The sequence below is a fragment of the Anolis sagrei genome, chromosome 6 (genome assembly GCF_037176765.1).
Source record: "Anolis sagrei isolate rAnoSag1 chromosome 6, rAnoSag1.mat, whole genome shotgun sequence".
In the NCBI taxonomy this organism is placed as follows: domain Eukaryota; kingdom Metazoa; phylum Chordata; class Lepidosauria; order Squamata; family Dactyloidae; genus Anolis; species Anolis sagrei.
The window spans coordinates 63,305,449-63,326,260 of NC_090026.1; the positions used below are offsets into that span (position 1 = coordinate 63,305,449).

Below are 20,812 nucleotides of genomic sequence, written 5' to 3' on the forward strand. Positions count from 1 at the left end.
ATCTTGATGAGAATCTCCTGATCCAGCTTACTGGGGAAGGGAATGTCATTGTTTGGGAAGCGGTGACATCCCCTTCTCCTCTCAAAGGGGAAATATCCTTTGTGAAGAGTGATTAAAGTGTCTAAAAGGTTACCCAATTCTTAAGTGGGCTGATCCTCGGAGGCTTAAGAAAAGGGCCCATCAAGCTATTGTCTATATTGTGAAATGCTTGAGAGTCCATTCAATAAAATGCAGACCCAGGACAGCTTGTTACACCTGAGTCAGGAAGAGCTGGCCAGAGTTCATAAAAAGGTCACCTTGCCTCATGTTTTACACAGACATACATATAAATCATATAATAAAACAATTAATAATAAAATACAGTTACAGATAGATCCACATTAGGGTCCATGAGAGCTGGGGAAAACATGGAGTTCATAAGGGAACCGATCAGCCAAAGTCCATTCATTAAAAAGTTCATTCATATATCATTCCAGCCTGGTGTCCTTGGCAAAACTATGAATTCCCTGATTATTAACTATCTTTAATTGGGAGGGGGGTTCACCTCCGACTACACATTGATTGAACCTATTCATTCCCACTGCAGATTTTGCTTCTTTTTTGTGATCTTCCACTTTGTGAAGTATTATTGTCTTTTTTAGTGAGTCATATATTCTCTTATGTCCAAAGTAGGACAGTCTCAGTTTAGTCATCTTGGCCTCTAGGGAGAATTCAGGCCTGATTTGCTCTAGGGAAGTGTTTCTCAACCTTCCTAATGCCACAACCCCTTAATACAGTTCCTCATGTTATGGTGACCCCCAACAATAACGTTATTTTTGTTTCTACTTCATAACTGTAATTTTACTACTGTTACGAATCGTGATGTAAATATCTGATACGCAGGATGTATTTTCATTCACTAGACCAAACTGGGCAGAAATATCCAATACACCCAAATTTGAATACTGGTGGGGTTGGGAAGGGTATTGAGTTTGTCATTTGGGAGTTGTAGTTGCTGTGATTTATAGTTAACCTACAATCAAAGAGCATTCAGAACTCCACCAATGCTGGAACTGAACCAAACGTGGCATACAGAACTTCCATGACAAAGAGCACAAATACTGTAAGGTTGTATTGGGCATTGACCTTGAGTTTTGGAGTTGTAGTTTACCTACATCCAGAGAGCACTGTGGACTCAAACAATGATGGATGTAGACCAAATTTGGCATGAATACTCAATATACCCAAACGTGAACACTGGTGGAGTTTAGGGAAAATAGATCTTGGCATTTGGAATTTGGAGTTGCTGGAATCTGTAGTTCATCTACAGGCAAAGAGTACTCTGAACCCAGTCCACAATGGATCAGTACCAAACGTGGCACACAGTTACATGACCAACATTAAATACTGGTGGGTTTGGGTGTGTGTGTTTGAATGTTGGGAGTTGTAGTCCACCAACACCAAAAAGGAAGAGAAGGACAGGTGGAGATCTTCAGCCTTCTCTGCCAAAAGGTTTCCTAAGACCATCAGAAATATGTGTTTTCTGATAGTCTTTGGTAAACCCTCCAAAACCCGCTTGCAACCCTTCCCAAGGATCCCGACCCCCACGTTGAGATAACTGTTCTAGGGTCCATTTATTTGTACTGTTGGCAGTCCTATGTTACTGCAGAACTCTCTTCCAGCATCACATTTCAGATGTGTTGATTCTTTTACTCTACTGTCCCATCTTTCACAAACATACATAGAAATAGGAAGCATAGTGGCATGGACAATCCTGACTTTGGTATTCAATGATACATCTGTACACTTGAGAATCTTTTTTAGATCCTTTATAGCTGCTCTTCCAAAGCTGTCTTCTTTTTATTTCTTGCATGCAGTCTCCAGTCTGATTAATGACTGAACCAAGTTATAGGAAATCTTTGACCATCTCAATCTCTTTATTGTCTACTTAAAAGTTGTATATATAATCTATGGTCATTGTTTTTATATTTTTAATGTTTTATTTTCTTCCTTGAATTTGTTGAATAATTCTTGTTGCTAGTGATATGGTGTTGTATGCATACTTTAATTGCTTTAAATCTTTATATAGCTTTCCTCAAAATCTAATCTATCTTCGCACATGATATGCTCAGTGTACAAATTAAACAGATAAGGTGACAAAATATAGCTTTTCCTAACTCCTTTGTTAACTGGAAACCTCTTAGTTTCTCATTATTCTGTCCTAGTGGTTGATTCTTTCCTGAGTGCAGGTTATGCATTAGGACAGGGGTCCTCAAACTTTTTAAACCGGGGGCCAGTTTACTGTCCCTCAGACCGATGGAGGGCCGGACTATAGTTTTTTAAAAAAAATCAATTAAAAAATTCCTATGCACATTGCACATATCTTATTTTGCTGTGTGGAAGGACCCTTAGAGGGGGTTCTTTCTAGCCCTGTTTAGGCAGCAATTCCAGGAGCAGAGAATGGGAAATCTTCCTATTTCTAGTCTGAACAAAATCTAAAATTATAACTGTAAATAAATAACAATACTCAAACACAGGGGAACTCCAGACAAGAAACAATCAGGGCCAGCTAATCACCTCTCAACAAAGGATTCTCCCTAAAAACTGTCAGGCTATGAAATGGCAATCAAGGTGGCCAATTGAAACATTCATACCTACCTCCAACAGACAAGAGTTCTTTCTCCCACCCTGGATCTTCCAAGATTTTCCTGGTTAAAGGTTTTCCTCTGACATGAAGTCCAGTCGTGTCTGACTCTGGGGTGTGGTGCTCATCTGGATTTCTAAGTCGAAGAGCCAGCGTTGTCTGTAGACACCTCCAAGGTCATGTGGCCAGCATGACTGCATGGAGCACCAGGGCAGCCTCCCTTGGACAGCGTGAGCCTGCCAAGGGAGGAGCAGGCCCGCGCGGCTTACTTAGGAGTAAAGCACCTCGCGAGGTGCTTTACGCGCAAGTAGACCACGCGGAGCAGCCTCCCTTGGCTGGCTCAGGCCGTCCATCAGGCCCGATGGACAGCGTGAGCCTGCCAAGGGAGGAGCAGGCCCGCGCGGCTTACTTGCGAGTAAGGGAGGCTGCTCCGCGTGGTCTACTTGCGGGTAAAGCGCCTCGCGAGGTGCTTTACGCACAAATAGACCACGCGGAGCAGCCTCCCTTGGCTGGCTCAGGCTCCCTTGCCTGGCTCAGGCCCGATGCACAGCGCGAGCCTGCCAAGGGAGGAGCAGGCCCGCGCGGCTTACTTGCGAGTAAAGCACCTCGCGAGGTGCTTTACACGCAAGTAGACCACGCGGAGCAGCCTCCCTTGGCTGGCTCAGGCTTTCCATCAGGCCCGATGGACAACATGAGCCTGCCAAGGGAGGCTGCTCCGCGTGGTCTACTTGCGCGTAAAGCACTTCGCGAGGTGCTTTACGCGCGAGTAGACCATGCGGAGCAGCCTCCCTTGGCTGGCTCGCGCTGTCCATCGGGCCTAACAGATAGCGTGAGCCAGCCAAAGGAGGGGCACTGTGGGGGGGGGGCGCTCCTCCTCCGCGGGCCGGATCAGGGCCCTTGGCGGGCCGGAAGTGGCCCGCGGGCCGTAGTTTGGGGACCCCTGCATTAGGATAACCAAATAATCTCCAAAAAAGCCTGGGATGATTTTTTTCTCAAATTATTTGGTGCTCTCCATTATACTAAATATCCTTGATCCAGCAACACAAAACAAAATGAAAATTAAGTCACTGTTCCTTAAGTTTTTATTATCTATTCTTGGAAGTTAAGCAGGATCAATCCTGTTTAGTTATTGGATGGAAACCAACAGTGAATACCAGATGCTGTGGGCTATATTTCAGAGTAGAGAGCTGGCAAAATCACCTTCTTGCTTAAGAAGTGATGGAGTTGACAGGTGACTTGAAAGCACATACACACACAATGAAGTATATTTGGGACAGGCTTCTGAGCTTTTGCTATCTCTGTCTTAATATGATGGATTCACATACCTCATCTTGTGGCAGCAGCTAACCTCTTCTTGTTCAAATGATATCTAAATTGTTTCTTAGGAGAATTACAGGAGGAGAGTCTTTTGATCTCATCCTCTCATTTGAACTTCCTGTGAGGGAAAATGACTCTGTAATTATGGATAAATGCAGACACACGTTGGTTAAAAGGCAGTACCAGTTCCAAGTAGAGTAGATGCAGTGAATAAGTTGTTGAATGACAGTTCAGCATTTATTGTAAACCTAGTTGATTCAAGCAAAATTAAGACAATTCGTTTCTTTTCCAGGATGGCATTTTTAGTCAGGCAGAGCTCAGTGTGTTTGATCATATATCCAAGTTCTTTTCTTTCAGGATAATCATGGGTCAAACTGGAAAGAAATCTGAGAAGGGACCAATTTGCTGGCGAAAACGCGTAAAATCAGAATATATGCGGCTGAGACAGCTCAAGAGGTTCAGACGAGCAGATGAAGTAAAGGTAACTACAAAAACTGATCCCAATAATAAGACATTAAGATCATTCTTGTTTAATATGAATTTGTTTCAGATAGAAGTTTAAGTTAAATTTTGTGTCCTGGTTTTGTCATCATCATAGGGTATCACTTGTGCTGATTATAATTGTCTTCTATAGGTAAGTCCTTGTGGTGGATTAGAACAACTGAATATTCACTGCCTATGGGCCTGTCTGTAGCTAGGGGCTGTTGCCACTTGCTGATTGCCACGAGACTTTTATTGGTTTTGGTTTGCTTGGAAGACACTTGTGTGTGAATTTGTTTTATGTGTGGGGATTGGGACACAATGGCATAGATACCACTATGATTGGTGGCCTCTTATCTGTTGCAGCCTTCTGACTTCACAGCCGTTGACTTAGTGGCCACTGGAATGATAGTTCGTGATAATGGGAGAGGCTCTTAGCAGCTGCTGCAGCAGTCACTATGGCGCTGTGTCTTCAGTCTCGGGTCTGACTGACTGTGGTTTGACTTGGGCTGTGCATAACTGTGCACAGTCTTGAACCACACAAAAGGAGCACCCCATTCCTGTGGACATAGAGAGAGCAAAAATTGGGCTCCATTGTATGCAAAGCTTTTTTGTTTGTGTCTCTTCTGGCCAAGACTTCCCACTATGGGTTGAGTATGGGAATCTGTCAAAAGCTCGTTTGGGACACGGTTGCCCTGTACTTAGAAAGGCGATGGGAGGAAGAAGCCAGGAAGTTCAGGTTTCCTTCTGACCAGCATCCCTCCACCAAGTACCAGTTGTCATGTTACACACCTCTATACCATTGCCATTCCAGCCCCATTCTGTTCCACTCACAACCTAGAGTTCAGTCCCAATTCCCTATGGGTAAGAAGTCTCTTCTGACCTCTTAACACTGACAACAGTTTCATAGGGAAACCCTTAATTCAGGCAAGTGTTAGGTTTGACAAGATCAAGGATGACCACAGCAACACCTTCTACCCCCCTGTTCCAGACAAGCTACAGCACTTTCATCTCATTTGGAACATTGTGAAGGGAGGAAACCCTCCCCACTATCATTTTTTTCATAGTCCCATCTGTAACTCTTTGGGATGAGGTATGAACCCTCCTTGCAAAGGAAGCTATCAGTCATGTTTCTCATCAAGGAGGAAGATAAGTTGAAACCTATCCTTGATCTTATGTGGTCAGTTCCTACATCCAACCTTTACAATTTTGGATGGTTACCATTGTGTAGATGGGTGAGCGGTTTCCTATGCTGTATCACAAACATACATATTTCCACATTTCGATCTGATGCATCCTCTGTTTTATTTTTGGGAATTATGATTCTCAATTCTCTGTTCTTCCATTCGATCTTTGTAATGTACCTCATGTCTTCAAAAAGTGCACGACTTCAACATAAGGCATTGTCCTCTTCCATTATATTGATGGAATTACTTCTGATAGTGGGCTCCGACATTGGCTCACCATTGACATTATTTTGAGTCTCCTGCATCTTGTTCCACAACATGAAAAATATCTTCCTTATGTTATCATTTTCAACACCATTCTGTTGACCATCAGTATTGAAGACAACAGATGACATGGCAGCAGATCTACCAAATATGGATTCTGATACGTCCCGTACTACTTCATACTTCGTACTGCTCCATATGAAGGCATGTGGAACAGTACAAAGTCCGAATGGAAGAACATAAAAGACATCCTGTCTACTATGACAGTTTTGATTAGGGCTATTACATTGTCCAGAAATCTTATCCTCATCACCATTATGAGATATTCATCATTTTCATCATTCTCTAGGTGAAGAGGTTGGGCTGTACCCCAACCTCTTCACCTAGACTCAGTTGTCTACCTCTTACAAGCACATGTGTAACTTCTCTGTCATGTTCTAGCACCATCTGTCTTGCTGCTTGTTGCTGACCTAGCATGGCTACCTGTACAGGATCACTTGTTTGAGTTCAGTTTTATATATTGCACCCTGGCCATACAAGACCACCCATACTACTTCTCCCTATGTCATACCACCACCGATGCCTCCAGAGATTCAGTCTTAGGATTGAGGCACCATTTAGCTGCCTGGCCTCAACATCCTTTGGCCATGTTGGAGGACTCAGATTTAGACTCCTCATTCATGCTATTTGTTAGGGGTTCTGCCTTATTTTTTGGGGGGTGGGGAGGATATGAATAATTATTCCCAGCAGAGCAGGTGATCTTGGTGGTCCAGATGTTGGATCTGCAAGTGAAACATCAGGAGTTTGAGCCAGTGGGCCAATCTACTGAAGACTTCAGAGCAGAATCTGAACTCCTGCTTTGATACTGCACCTACTCTCACTGCTAAAATTGCTTTTTCATTTTGGTTGAACCACAAATCCATCCATATTGAGGAAGATTGATTCTCTGCACAGGATCACTGAAGTCGATTATGACAAGCTGTTGGAACTTCCGATGCTTATTTTTATTGTTGTGGCTGCATATTAGAAATCACTACAGAAAGTGAATTCTCTGCCCTCAGATAAAGAGGGTAAACATTATTGATGTCTAAACAGCTTTACTCTTCTATTGCCCTCATTCTCTGAATTGCCAGCTATTCTGTGTGTATTCTCATAACACATACCTTGCCAAACACATTGATAGCGGTGATTGCTTTATTAGTGCTCTTCTGTTGAGGCTCAGTCCTTTGCTATTAACAGAAATATTCTGCCTGCCATTTTGCTGATTATTATTTGAATATTCTTGTTGGGGCAGTGGTTTTGAGATGGTATTCCTGGCTGAGGTGTTCTGATTTGTTGACCCAAGAATGGGCCACAGTTGAGGATATGTTGTCTAATGAATGTGTCCTATTCAATAGTGTGACCAATTACAGGTTACAACAGAAGATGCGAACCATGGTTTTCAAATTTGGCATTCCATCCTAACTCCAGCAACCAAGAAGATCTTGGTTTGGATGAGCAGACTCCCTCAAAGTGCATAGCCATTGTTTAGCCCAAAAACATGCCACAAGTTCTATATCTAGTAGGGCTGTGCAAAACTTGGTTTGTAATTCGCTTGTTGTATCTATTTCGTAAGATTTGTACATACAAAGAGATATTAAGAAATGGGATTGGTGGCCATGCAAAAAACTTAAAATTCAGTACACTATGACTTTCCGAAGAGTTATGTAATTTCTCGTAAATGGCTCCAGGTCTCTGTCTCAGGTGCTACTTCACCCCAAACAGGACTGGGTTTGGTTTCTGCGTAGGGACCTTGGGGAGGATTGGGAGTGAGGGATGCCTAGCTGGATGGCCAGGCAAGAACAAAGCCCCTCTCCAGCACATGGCCGACCCAGAGAGAGACAGGCAGAGACCACACTCACATTGAGGCTTTAACGTGGGAAGCAAGCTGAATTTTGGGAAATGTAGTTTAGGGTGGGGCATTTTGAATTCTTTGCCATAGAGCTCCTTGCCTTCCCTTACAACATTTCCCAGAATTCTGCTTCCTGGATTGTGCTGCTGTCTCCTCCTCCCTGAAAGTTTTGGTGGGGGAAAACCCATGTTCATTCTCTAAAAGAATTTTCAGATAAAAGGGGATTGTTGAGAATTGAATCAACCCTGTGAGGCAGGCAATAACTCAAAGTTTACCTAGTAGGCTTCCTATTGTTGTTGTTGTTATTTATTTCAAAGGCTGGATGGGCAGCACTTGGGGTGCTTTGACTGTGCTTTTCCTGCCTGGCAGAAGGAGGTTGGACTGGATGGCCCCTAGGGTTTTCCAGTTAAATAGTAGTGTTAAGTTTATATTGGTTAAAATTCCCTGAAAATCAGTGGATGTGCAAATCTTTCTGAAACTTGGGAAGAATGATACCCTGGTTATGTTGTGTCATTGAAAATAGAATTTCAAGTAGATAGCTTTCTGTAGTTAAAAAATATTGTTCATAAAATCTTTTTAAAATTCCCAAAAATCAGTGGATATGTGAAACATTCTGAAACTTGGGGGGGGGGGGGAGTTACAGAGGTAAATGTATTCTACCATTGTACGAAGTTTCATCCTAACAGCTCTAAAAATGAGAGAGAAAGGAGCAAGGAAGCCCCCCGTGTAATTATGTACTTAACGAAAAATAAGGAAAATTTTGTTATATTGTTATAGTTATGATACGGACCCCTTACAATATTTTAGAAAAACTTTGGAAACAAATCTCCTCACCCCCAATTTAGCCATGAGTATTGAACCATTATTGTCATTGATTGCACAGGCCTAATATCTAGCCCTTCTCTTCCACCGCTTCCTGAATGCGGTCAGTATTGACAGCCTTTCAAGAAAAACCGTCTGGACTAAAATGCTTTTTACTCTTCTCCTGCTTGTTCTTCCATGTCCCCTCTCTGGCTAATTTCTGCTGTTCTATTACTTGGAATTACAACAGACATCTTATTTAGAAAGGGCTATGTTATAGAATTTGCAGAGAGGAGAATCTGATACACAAAGCCCTTACTTTGCTTGATGAAAAACGCCATTAAGCTCACAGATATGTTGATACATCACCATAACAAAGAAGAACATGGTTCTTCACCCCATATTTCACCTCAGGCGTCAACCTCAATCTTCAACCTAGGTGTTTCAGGATGATTAGTCTAACTTTCATCCTTCCCCTGTGGCAAAAATGAGATTTGTTTATGACATTTGACAAGAAGAATACATACTTTCACAGAGATTTTACTGTTGCACAGATGTTTTCATAGGCCTTAGTAATAATAATCATTTATACATGTCAAAATTTCCCCCTTTCCCATTATGCAGGATGATTGGTTTCATTAGGTCATCTCTTCTACTGTAACAGAAGACTTGTCCTCTCTCCAGAATGTGTACCTTCTGGGAATGAGCTTTATTTAATGATCTTCAGAAAGGAAGGTGGACTCTCCCATTTTAGGTTTCTGTGATATCAACAGTTTTTTCATAAGGGAAATTTCATAGAGGTTACTTTACACAAAACTTCTTGAATGCTGCAGAGATTGGTTCATTTTGATAGACGGCAGAGATCAATATATGAATATTTCCTATTTTAGTTACCCCAAGGCTGTGATTATACCAGATTCTGAGTTCTGCAATTTGGCCTCTCATGATGTGGAGACTATAATGACTGTACGGCTTTGTCTTTTTTCTTGTACCTTGATGACTGTTTACTTATTATCACATCAACCTTATTTTCACCAACAATATCTACAGAAGCTTCTCAGTTTAATTACTTTCTGCAGTAATGGGGTGAAACCTTCCCCAGCCTACTCTCAGCATGTAGATGTTTATATTTGTATGCAGGTTTGATCCTGTGTTTTGAGATACAAGATACTATATATGTTCCTTCTTCTTCCTGATCTTGTTTGTTCTTTGCTAAGTTGATGTTTGTCATCAACTTGTATCAGAATATTTCTTTCACATGTCTTCACTATAACACATTTTAACTACAGATACTTTTTAGTTATGCGCTTTGTATGTTTTATAGTATACAGCAATTATAAACAAGATGCAGTGACATTTTGCATACATGCGCTTGACCGTTCAGTGCAATTCTAATAGCCTTGCACTCCTTACATGGACTAGATTCCGGAGTGAGGTTTGAATCTTCAGCATTTCCTGTTCACAGTAGTTATCTAGTTTCTTCTTCTGTCTTGAATAACATGAGCTACCTCTGTTTTTTCCTGAGTTTATTTAACAGTTATGAATATTGGGGACATGATTCAGTCAAATCAATCAAATCATTTATTTCGGTCATTGACCAACACAGGAAATAGTCACATTTTTAGTCTTTTTGTATGGGTGGTGGGTTATTTCTTGAAGGATTTCGACCTCCCTTTCTGCCTCAAAGCCAGTATAAAACCTATTAATAGTTCTCTGAAGAAATGTCCAAACCTTTTGATCACTGGATTCTTTTTAAAAGTTACATTGAAAGTATAAAAAAGTGAATAAAGAAAAGAAATACAAGCAAAAACACAAACAATGCCAAAAAAGTTTAAAAAAAAGATGACCTCCGATGTATTCTCAGTTGGTTAAAAGAAAAACAAAAACATAAGCTTCACCCTCTAGGCTCCCCAATGTTGACTCCTCTTTTCGAACACCTCCCCCCCCCCTTTCAAATTATTCTTCAAAACTTAAAATTGGCAAGTGCTTCTCTTCCTCATGCAAAAAGTGAATACAAACTTTCCAGTCTTTCAATTTTTTCGCAGTGTCCCTTCTTTAGTAAACATGCTAATGTGCCCATCTTGGGTAAGTGCATCATTTTTATCATCTAATCCTCTGTTGTTGGTGTCTTTGAGCTCTTCCATATCTGCTCGTAAAGCAAGCAGTGGTCATGTATTGCAACTGTTTATCATAATCATTTGTATTATTCAGACAAAGTAGAAAAGTCTCAGGATTTAACTGGATATTTTCCCCCAAATCTTTCTGGATTACCTTATTTATTTGAATCCATTATTTCTTGACACATTTACATGCCTACCACATATGGTAGAAGAAACCCACTTGCTGTTTACATTTCCAGCAAGTATTGGAAACCTCTTTAGAATCTTAGAAAGTTTTTCAGGAGTCGTGTAACATCGATAATCATTTTATAAAAACTATATTTCAAATTATAATATAACATAACATTTTTAACCCCTTGTTCCACATTTTCTCCCATTGGTCCAACAATATATTATGCCCAAAATTTTGTTCCCACTTTGTCATGACAAAATAAGAAAACCACTGAAAACCAAAACCCCTTGCAGTCAATTGTTCTTTTGTTTTCATCCTATAATCTCCTTGTACAGTTTCTAGATCTTGATAAGTTTATGGATTGTGATGTATAATTGATTGTTTTAATTGTTTTATAATTGCTGTTGATATATGTTTTTATCTTATTGTTTGTGTTGTCATCGAATTGTGCCTTTTGTAAGCCGCCCTGAGTCCCCCCTCGGGGGTTGAGAAGGGCGGGGTAGAAATGCGCAAAATAAATAAATAAATAACCATTTCTTCTTGCCTTGTGTCTTTTCTGTAAAATGCTTCTTGCGCAGGTACCCACATTGGCATCTTTGGGCATAAGATTAATTTAATCTCCCATATTTGTAATAGAGCGCATCTAACATAATGATTTTTAAAATCCACATTCACTTTGTCATACTACATGTAATCATTTCTCAGATCATGTCCTTCCAGTGCCAACATCCTAGTATTACTCAAGAAAACCCAGTCTTTTATCCGAACGAAATAGCAAGCAGCAAAGTAAAGTTTCAGATCAATAGAACTTGAGCATCCATGGATTTTGTTATCCCCAGGAGATCTGAAACCAAACTCCAGTGGATACCAAGTACGGTTGAAGAATTAGTTATGCATAAAAAACTTATTTTTGAGCCTCCTAAAATCTATATTGTGGATTACAATAGAAGAATTGCAAAAGTATATTATAAATATCCTTGTCTGCTGTTAATTTTAATGAAATCTGTATAATCTGTACATATATGCACATATATATCCGTTAATATGGATACCATATTAACGGCAGTATCTGAGGATGTAACACGAGCATCTGCTTGTCCAGTTTTGATGGATTCATTTCAATTGGTTCAATCCGAGGATGTGGACAAGGTGCTTGGAGAAATGAGAGCTACCACATGCATCCTAGACCCCTGCCCATCCTGGCTTCTAAAGGAGGCCAGAGGGGGATTGGCCGAGTGGGTGAAGGTGGTGGTTAATGCCTCCCTTCGGGAGGGCAAAATTCCAGCCAGCTTAAAGCAAGCTGTGATAAAACCGCTGTTGAAGAAACCATCACTGGACCCCACTCAATTCGTCAACTATCGGCCTGTTTCCAATCTCCCCTTTTTGGGCAAAGTCATGGAACGTGTGGTGGCCTCACAACTCCAGGCATTCTTGGTAGACACGGATTATCTGGATCCGGCACAGTCTGGCTTTAGGCCGGGGCATGGTACTGAGACAGCTTTGGTCGCCTTAGTGGATGATCTGCGTCGGGAGCTCGACAGGGGGAGTGTGTCCCTGTTGGTGCTGCTGGACCTCTCAGCGGCCTTCGATACCGTCGACCACGGTATCCTTCTGGGACGCCTCGCGGGGATGGGTCTTGGAGGTACTGTTCTGCAGTGGCTTCGCTCATTCCTCGAGGGTCGGTCTCAGAAGGTGTTACTGGGAGACTCCTGTTCAACCCCACAACCTTTGTCTTGTGGGGTTCCTCAGGGTTCAATACTGTCTCCCATGTTGTTTAACATCTACATGAAGCCGCTGGGCGAGATCATCCGGAGTTTCGGATTGCGATGTCATCTGTACGCAGATGATGTTCAACTCTGTCACTCCTTTCCACCTGCTACTAAGGAGGCTGTCGAGGTCCTGAACCGGTGCTTGGCCGCTGTGACGGTCTGGATGGGGGCGAACAAATTGAAATTGAATCCAGACAAGACAGAGGTACTCCTGGTTAGTCGCAAGGCCGAACAGGGTATAGGGTTACAGCCTGTGTTAGACGGGGTCGCACTCCCCCTGAAGACGCAGGTTCGCAGTTTGGGTGTGATCCTGGACTCATCGCTGAGCCTGGAACCCCAGGTTTCGGCGGTGACCAGGGGAGCATTCGCACAGTTAAAACTTGTGCGCCAACTGCGACCGTACCTTGGGAAGTCTGACTTAGCTACGGTAGTCCACGCTCTGGTTACATCCCGCTTTGACTACTGCAACGCTCTCTACGTGGGGTTGCCTTTGAAGACAGCCCGGAAGCTCCAATTAGTCCAACGGGCGGCAGCCATGATACTAACAGGAGCGGGGCGCAGGGAGCACACAACTCCTCTGCTGCACCAGCTCCACTGGCTGCCGATATGCTACCGGGCTCAATTCAAAGTGCTGGCGTTGGCCTTTAAAGCCCTAAACGGTTCTGGCCCAACTTATCTATCCGAACGTATCTCAGCCTATCAGCCCACCAGGACCCTAAGATCTTCTGGAGAGTCCCTGCTCTCTATCCCGCCGGCTTCACAAGTGCGGCTGGCGGGAACTAGAGACAGGGCCTTCTCTGTGGTGGCCCCTCGGCTTTGGAACCCCCTCCCTATAGAGGTACGATCAGCCTCCTCGCTGATGGTGTTTCGGAAGAGACTGAAGACATGGATGTTTAAACAAGCATTCGGTTAATCCGTTGCAACGAATTTTGGTGACTAAAGGACTGGTAATCATGGACGACGAATTTTGGATTGTGATTTTAGTTACGAGATGCATGGGATTATTATTGGTGGCCCAATAATTTGTATTGTATATGTGTTTCATGTTTTAAATTGAATACTGTCTTTTAATTGTTTTTAACTTTTTAGTTGTTGTAAACCGCAATGAGTCGCCGACTTAGGCTGAGATATTAGCGGTATACAAGCGCATAAATAAATAAATAAATAAATAAATAAATAAATAGAGTATAGTCTTCCACAGTCAGATGGATATTTTTTGATGATAACTAAATTACTCGATAAAAGTGTGTGGATCATAATCTAAATTCCGGTTTTCAAACTTTATTTTCAGAGTATGTTTAATTCTAACCGTCAGAAGATACAAGAAAGAACAGAAATCTTAAATCAAGAATGGAAACAACGCCGGATACAACCTGTACACATCATGACTTCTGTGAGCTCATTGCGTGGGACCAGGGAGGTTGGTTAACGTGATGTGCTGTAGAAATCCAGCTGCAAATGGATTTTAAAAGATGTAGCTTCGATATTTGAAAAATAAAAAAAAATGTTTGAGATTGGGTTCCCTCTCAGCCTAGCTCCAAGACTAACTCCCTTTTCCATAGTCACCTTTTTGTGTTTGCAAACACCAGTGATGGCAACTTACTTAACTCAGCAGCAGCAACATTTTTTATCTGCTCTTCTAGCATGAACTTTGACAGAAACTGACAAAGCCCTGCTCTTAAGATAAACCTTGACTGCTGATTTGCTATCCTATTCAATAAATAGGCAAATGTATGTGAATTATTGAAGTGAATGGTCTTGGTGGAGAGAAGTGTGACGTAGTCTTTGTTCATAGTTGTGACAAAGAGATTAACTTCATCGCAACTTCATCCATGTCCTGTTTCACATTAGAGTGAGGCTGTATCTGCACTGCCCTATATCCCAGGATCTGATCCCAGATTATCTGGCAATGTACTCATATAATCTACCCCAAAGTAGATCCCACCTGAGTCAATTGGGAAAGTTCGAACTACAAAATATAATTCCTTGTCTCAACTGATTGTCAGTTTGAGGTCTTTCGCCTTATCTTAATGTGAAATATATAGATCTGTTTTGCATAATTTTACTCTTGCTCTTATCAGAGAGAGGTAGAAAAGCAACTTTCTAACCTATGGATGATTACTACTATCACATTCTTCACAAAGAACTAGATCAGTGGTTCTCAACATGTTTTGGCCTCCAACTCCCAGAAATCCCAGTCAGTTTACTAGCTGTTAGGATTTCTTGGAGTTGAAGGCTGAAACATCTGGGGACCCATAGGTTTGAGAACCACTGAGCTAGATAATCGTTCAGTTTCTGGAGACTAAGAGGGGGATGTGGAGCATGACTTCTCAGTATCAGCAGAAGAGAATTTTGTAAGCCACTTGGAAGAAATTCTTGCTTGCAGTGTGGCATTTCTTTCCCCCCACATAAAACAAAATTACCACTTACAGGTAAGCGACCTGTGTTGCCCTGGCACTGAAAGCTTTGTGGACCATATAAAATGATATGGTGGGCCTTGCATTTGACACATGTGACCTAGATGGTAGGATTCCAACAAGCTATTATTTAACTCAATCCATAGCAACCGGATCAGGGGTACCATAGCAACCCGATCAGGACAAGTAAGCATTCCTTTATCTTATCATCCAACATCCAAACAATTGAAGTGTTCTTCACTTTCTCAAACGAAATTTGTTTCTTCACCAACCATCCATATTCCAGTTATTAATAAACTTTTTGATTTGTTTCTCTGGCTAATTAAAGTGGTTTATGCTTCTCCTCTCTCCTTTTACTTCCTCTTCTTAGTTAAAATCAAACAATTTACTGGATCTGTTAGCATTTCTACAGAATCAATAGTCCAAAAATTGTTTGTCATAGATTTCAAATACCTTGCTACTCAGTGACTGGGCAAAACTGCTCTCTGTCTGCTTACTTGTACTGATTGCTCCATTCCTAACGGTCTTCTCATGACGTCCTCATGATCTCATGGGGAGACTATTAGGAATGGAGCAATCAGTGCGGTCACACAATTGTCTGCAATTGTCCAATTCCCTGCAATTGTCCTCAGAAGCACTTTACTACTCGTTGGGTTGGTCTCCCTACATTATCTTTTAAAACCCTCCTGCTTAGATACATCCTACCTCTGTTCACACCCAGTGTTTATTTTTAAAAAATTACATCTGGCCTGGCCATAAGGTTTTAAATTCTCTGTGTTATTGTTTATATGTAAGTTATATTAATTGTACTGTTTTATTTGCTTGCTGTTTTGTTTTTACTGATGTGTTGTTGGGCTTGGCCTCATGTAAGCCGCCCCGAGTCCCCTTGGGGAGATGGTGGCGAGGTATAAATAAAGTATTATTATTATTATTATTATTATTATTATTATTGTAAGCAGACAGGGCCCTCAATCTGGTTGGAGGTTGTTCAGATATGTTTCCACTTCTAGAACCTTTCCCACCCCCTTTCCCCTTCACATATGTAGTATTCTTCAGACGTTTTAAATGTTTCATGTTGTCTACTAAATACTGGCTTCCCTTCTTAATCTTAGTTACAAATTTATTTATCCTTTCACCTTAAAAGAGAACCACTTTCCAGGTTTAGTTGCAAACTTTTTTTTGTTTATGATATAAAAAATTGGCAAATGGGGGTGAGACAACAGGAAGCAGAAGAAATTTATTTATTTTTTTATTTAGAGCTTTTATAACTTGGTCTTCTCGACCTCCGAGGAGGGACTCAGGCTGGCTAACAACAGAGAATCAATATACAAATAAACTAAAGTATAATAACATCATAGTACATTAATACATTAAAACACATTAAAATACAGATCAAGAATTACATAAAGCCAATTCGTAAAGGTAAATCACAAATTCACCACCATCCGCCTTGTGGTCAACAGTTATTGATTCGATCATCAATCTGAGAATGCTAAGTTCCAGAGACAAGATTTTACCATCTTTCCGAAAGTCTGGAGGGAGGGGGCAGATCTGATCTCTATCGGGAGAGAGTTAGACAGCCGAGGGCCACCACCGAGAAGGCCCTGTCTCTCGTCCCCACCAGACATGATTGCGAAGGTGGTGGCACCGAGAGCAGGGCCCCTCCAGAAGATCTTAACAACCTTGATGGTTCGTAGGGGAGAATCTGTTCGGACAGGTAAACTGGGCTGGAATCTACTCCTAGGAAGGAGAATTCACACATATATACTCAGTTTTGGTATCTAATATTTTTCTTTGTGAAGTAGATGATCACATTTCCTCTGTGAATAGGCAGAGTTCTGCATGTATAAATCTAATTCAGGCTGCTCTGAAGAAATACTAAATTGTCTGTTCAAATCTATCACTTCTTCTGGAACAGATAATAATCTGGCTCTATTTGGATGTCAGATCAAACAATATAACTTTAGCCTGTCTTTTCAACACAGTAAACATGCAATTCCCTTAATATTGTCAGAAATATTCTGCTAATTTTTATATAATATAGTTATGTTCTAGTGATCTCCTGAAACTGTCTCAGTAGTTTAAAAGCAGTACTTTTACTAATACGTCTGGTCATTGCATCTCCAGTTTCCGTTCTCTTTTCTGTTCTAATCTCAGACTACTGTTATTTATAAGTATTTCATATCAGTAATCTGATAAGACATCTCAGGAACAGCCACTTTAATTTCACTAATAGGATCTCTATTTCATACATTCAGAAGATTTCCTAGAAATAGCATTTTTAAACTCCAGCATTAAACTCCATTTTTTGATTATTTAACTTTTAAAGTCTTAAGTCTAAAAAGTTTTGAGTTTAATTCTTTTTTTGTTCAAAATTGCCAATTAATTTTGACATCAAATTTGAGCTATATTCTGCTCAAATTCCTATTCTGCTCAAATTTTAGTGGAAGAGACATAGCAAACATCAGGAATTCATGGGTTCAATTAGTTTTACTTAAACATTAAGAATCTCCATCTTGATGGGGGATTCTTCCTTCTTTGTCTTTCAGAAGGACCACCAAAAGTCCTATTAATCAAGTTGTGAATCCTTAATTGGAGTTGCTTTCGGTCTGGTTGACCTAAACAGGTGTCACCCCCCCCCCCCAAGATTTTAAATCCCCAGCTTGTGCTTCCATCAAATAACCCCTATCTCCTAGCTGAGGGTTTATCTTGGGAGTCAAGAATTCTGCATTTGGGGGTTCCTTCTGTATATGCTTAAAGGTAATAATAATAATAATAATAATAATAATAATAATACTTTATTTATACCCCACTCCATCTCCCCAAAGGGGACTCGGTGCGGTTTACATGAGGCCACGCCCATCAGTACATTACACAACAATATAATACGAGAACATAATAAAACCAAAAAATAAAATACATAAATGCAAAACAAAATAATAGCAACACAACTATATAAAATCAGACATTAAAACACAAAAGATTTCATTGGGCAGGGCCAGATTCAGGATAAAATTATAAAAATTTAAAACACTGGGACAAAGGACAACGTCAAACATCGGGAGGGGGGTCCGGGGATGAGGAAGGATTTAATTGCACGAACCATAAATAAAGTGCTACTGATGTCATTTAGTAAAAAGTTTTTGGTCAGGAAGTACCTTACGTTCAATCACTGAAAGCACAATGGAATAACCAAGTTTTCAGATTCTTCCTGAAGATTGCCAGCGTAGGGGCTTGCCTAATGTCTTTGGGAAGTGAGTTCCAGAGTTGTGGGGCCACCACAGAGAAGGCTCTCTCTCTCGTCCCCGCAAGTCGCACTTGTGATGCAGGCGGGAGCGAGAGAAGAGCCTCTCTGGAAGACCGAAGAGATCATGTGGGTTCATAAATGGAAATGCAGTTGTGAAGTCATAAATCTTGTGAATCGAGGACAGTACATGAATTGTGTTGCTTTTTTTGTCATGTCAGGAGCGACTTGAGAAACTACAAGTCGCTTCTGATGTGAGAGAATTGGCTGTCTGCAAGGACATTGCCCAGGGGATACCTGGATGTTTTGAATTGTTACCATCTTTGTGGGAGGCTTCTCCTATGTCCCTGCATGAGGAGCTGGAGCTGATAGAGGGAGCTCATCCTCGCTCTCCCCAGATTTGAACCTGCGACCTGTTGGTCTTCAGTCCTGCGGCACAAGGGTTTAACCCACTTCGCCACCGGGGGCTCCTAATTGTGTTGCTAATGGTCAGTGATCTTGGTCCCGAGTCATGTGGCACTTTCTTAAAAGTAGATCCATAGGCTGTGAAAAGGTGATCTGAAATTGGCACAAGCAAAAATAGTGAAACAGAGACAATTCTGAGTTTAATACTGAGTGGAAAACAAAAAGAAATTTCTGAAGAAACATGGAAGTGTGTGTTTCTCTTGCTGCTGTAGTGGATAGAAAGAAACTGAGAAATAAGGCAGGAATCTCTCCTAAACATGTCTGCTGGGAAGCAAAGGCCGGTTAACTATTCTTACATCTGTTTTTACTATTATGTATTAAAACTGTTCATTATAACTTTTTTTTCACTATTGCTGCTTCTTTTTCATGTTTAAAAATCATTTACTACCAGTTGTGTAATGTTATCTTTTATCTCAGTGTTCTGTCACCAGTGACTTGGATTTTCCAAAGCAAGTAATCCCTCTCAAGACTCTGAATGCTGTTGCCTCTGTACCCATAATGTATTCTTGGTCCCCCCTTCAGCAGAATTTTATGGTAAGTGAGACATAGAAGCCTATTGAAATAGAAATCAATGGAGGAACACTGCAGGACACTGTAGCTAAATTATATCATTCTGTACTTTCATTGCGTAGTAATTTTGACATTTCTACTATGTTGCTAAAAGGCGTGACAGTCTTTGTTGTGTATTGGTGTATGGTAAAATTAATTTTGCCTGAATTGTAACAAAACTTGTGTGAAAATAATGCTGAATTTTTACATTACAATGTGTATAGAAACAATGCCTAAATAATACGAAGTAATTAGAACTGTTTTTGGTATACTAAATAATGGGAATATTCATCAACAAATATTACAATGGGCAACAGAAACAGAACAAATTAAAGAAGTTATGATTAAATGGGCAAAGGCAGTTGGGCATACAATTGGGTTAGAGAAATGGGAGGAAACTTGGACGAAAAAACTGAAATACGCCTATGCTGTAGAAATAAAAGAAAATTGGTCCAAGAAGTTATACATGTGGTATCTAACTCCATATAAAATATATAAGTACAGTAAGGGGAAGATCAGTAAGTTTTGCTGGAGATGTGAGAAATATAGACTCATTTATGCACATGTGGTGGGAATGTAGGGTGGTCAAGAAGTTGTGGTTTGAAATATATAAAAAATAGAAGAAATTTTGCACTTAAAGTTTGAGTTCAAACCGGAATATTTTTTACTGGGCATCACAGATTTCCAATTGAGCAAAAATGAGGACATAATTTTATTTTATCTTACAACAGCATCTAGAATATTCATAGCGCGACTTTGGAAAACAGCAGAAACAGCTACAATAGGAAATTGGATTGAGAAAGCGATGGATGTTATAAACATGGACCTTTTGACCCAAAAACTAGCCCAAAATAGATCAAGAACAAACAGAACAGATTGCTTTATTAAATTTCTTGAAAAAGAACAAATACAAATTATTCTAAAAATAGTATAGAGAATTGTCTCGGTTATGGTTATAGACACACGTAAGGTGACATACTTAGTAAGAATTTGTAGAAAAAGAGTTAATACCACAGGTAGCGATCTGGAAGTGACAAAGGAAAATTATATATGTATGTCTGTTAGATTTTTTTTCTCTATACTATTTTTACTATACTATACTAGGAAACAGGCGCATTTGTATTTTGAATACCAGGATAAGATGAAAGAATGTGCTTTATCTACGAAGGATTATTTAATATTTTTGGTAGAAAAATTTCATTTTAAAACCTATTTCTTATTTTGTGGCTAGGTAGAAGATGAGACAGTTTTACATAACATTCCTTACATGGGGGATGAAGTACTTGACCAGGATGGAACATTTATTGAAGAACTAATAAAAAACTATGATGGGAAGGTGCATGGTGACAGAGGTAAGTTACATGGTTTGCACATAGTTGATACTGTTTTTGAGGTAATAATTATTTTACTGAATTACATGGTTCTTCCCATTCTTCATGAAACAAAATAATGCTACTTTCATTTTTTGTCTGGTTTTTCAGATAGCTTCAAGTAGCAGAAATATGGGGAATAC

At 40.5% G+C, this 20,812-nt stretch overlaps 1 protein-coding gene across 5 annotated transcripts in view; it reads left to right on the top strand.

Annotated features, from left to right (window-relative positions):
* EZH2 (enhancer of zeste 2 polycomb repressive complex 2 subunit) overlaps positions 1-20,812 on the top strand; it is a 106,629-nt gene that overhangs the window by 22,258 nt on the left and 63,559 nt on the right. For 3 of the 5 annotated variants that reach the window (XM_060781548.2, XM_067470160.1, XM_067470162.1), the window contains exons 2-5: positions 4,298-4,421; positions 13,916-14,044; positions 19,168-19,284; positions 20,531-20,651. In XM_060781548.2, coding sequence (XP_060637531.2) covers positions 4,305-4,421; positions 13,916-14,044; positions 19,168-19,284; positions 20,531-20,651 — 484 coding nt within the window. In that variant the 5' untranslated portion in view covers positions 4,298-4,304. The remainder of the gene's footprint in view (positions 1-4,297; positions 4,422-13,915; positions 14,045-19,167; positions 19,285-20,530; positions 20,652-20,812) is intronic. The other 2 variants (XM_067470161.1, XM_067470163.1) reach the window with 1 other exon arrangement.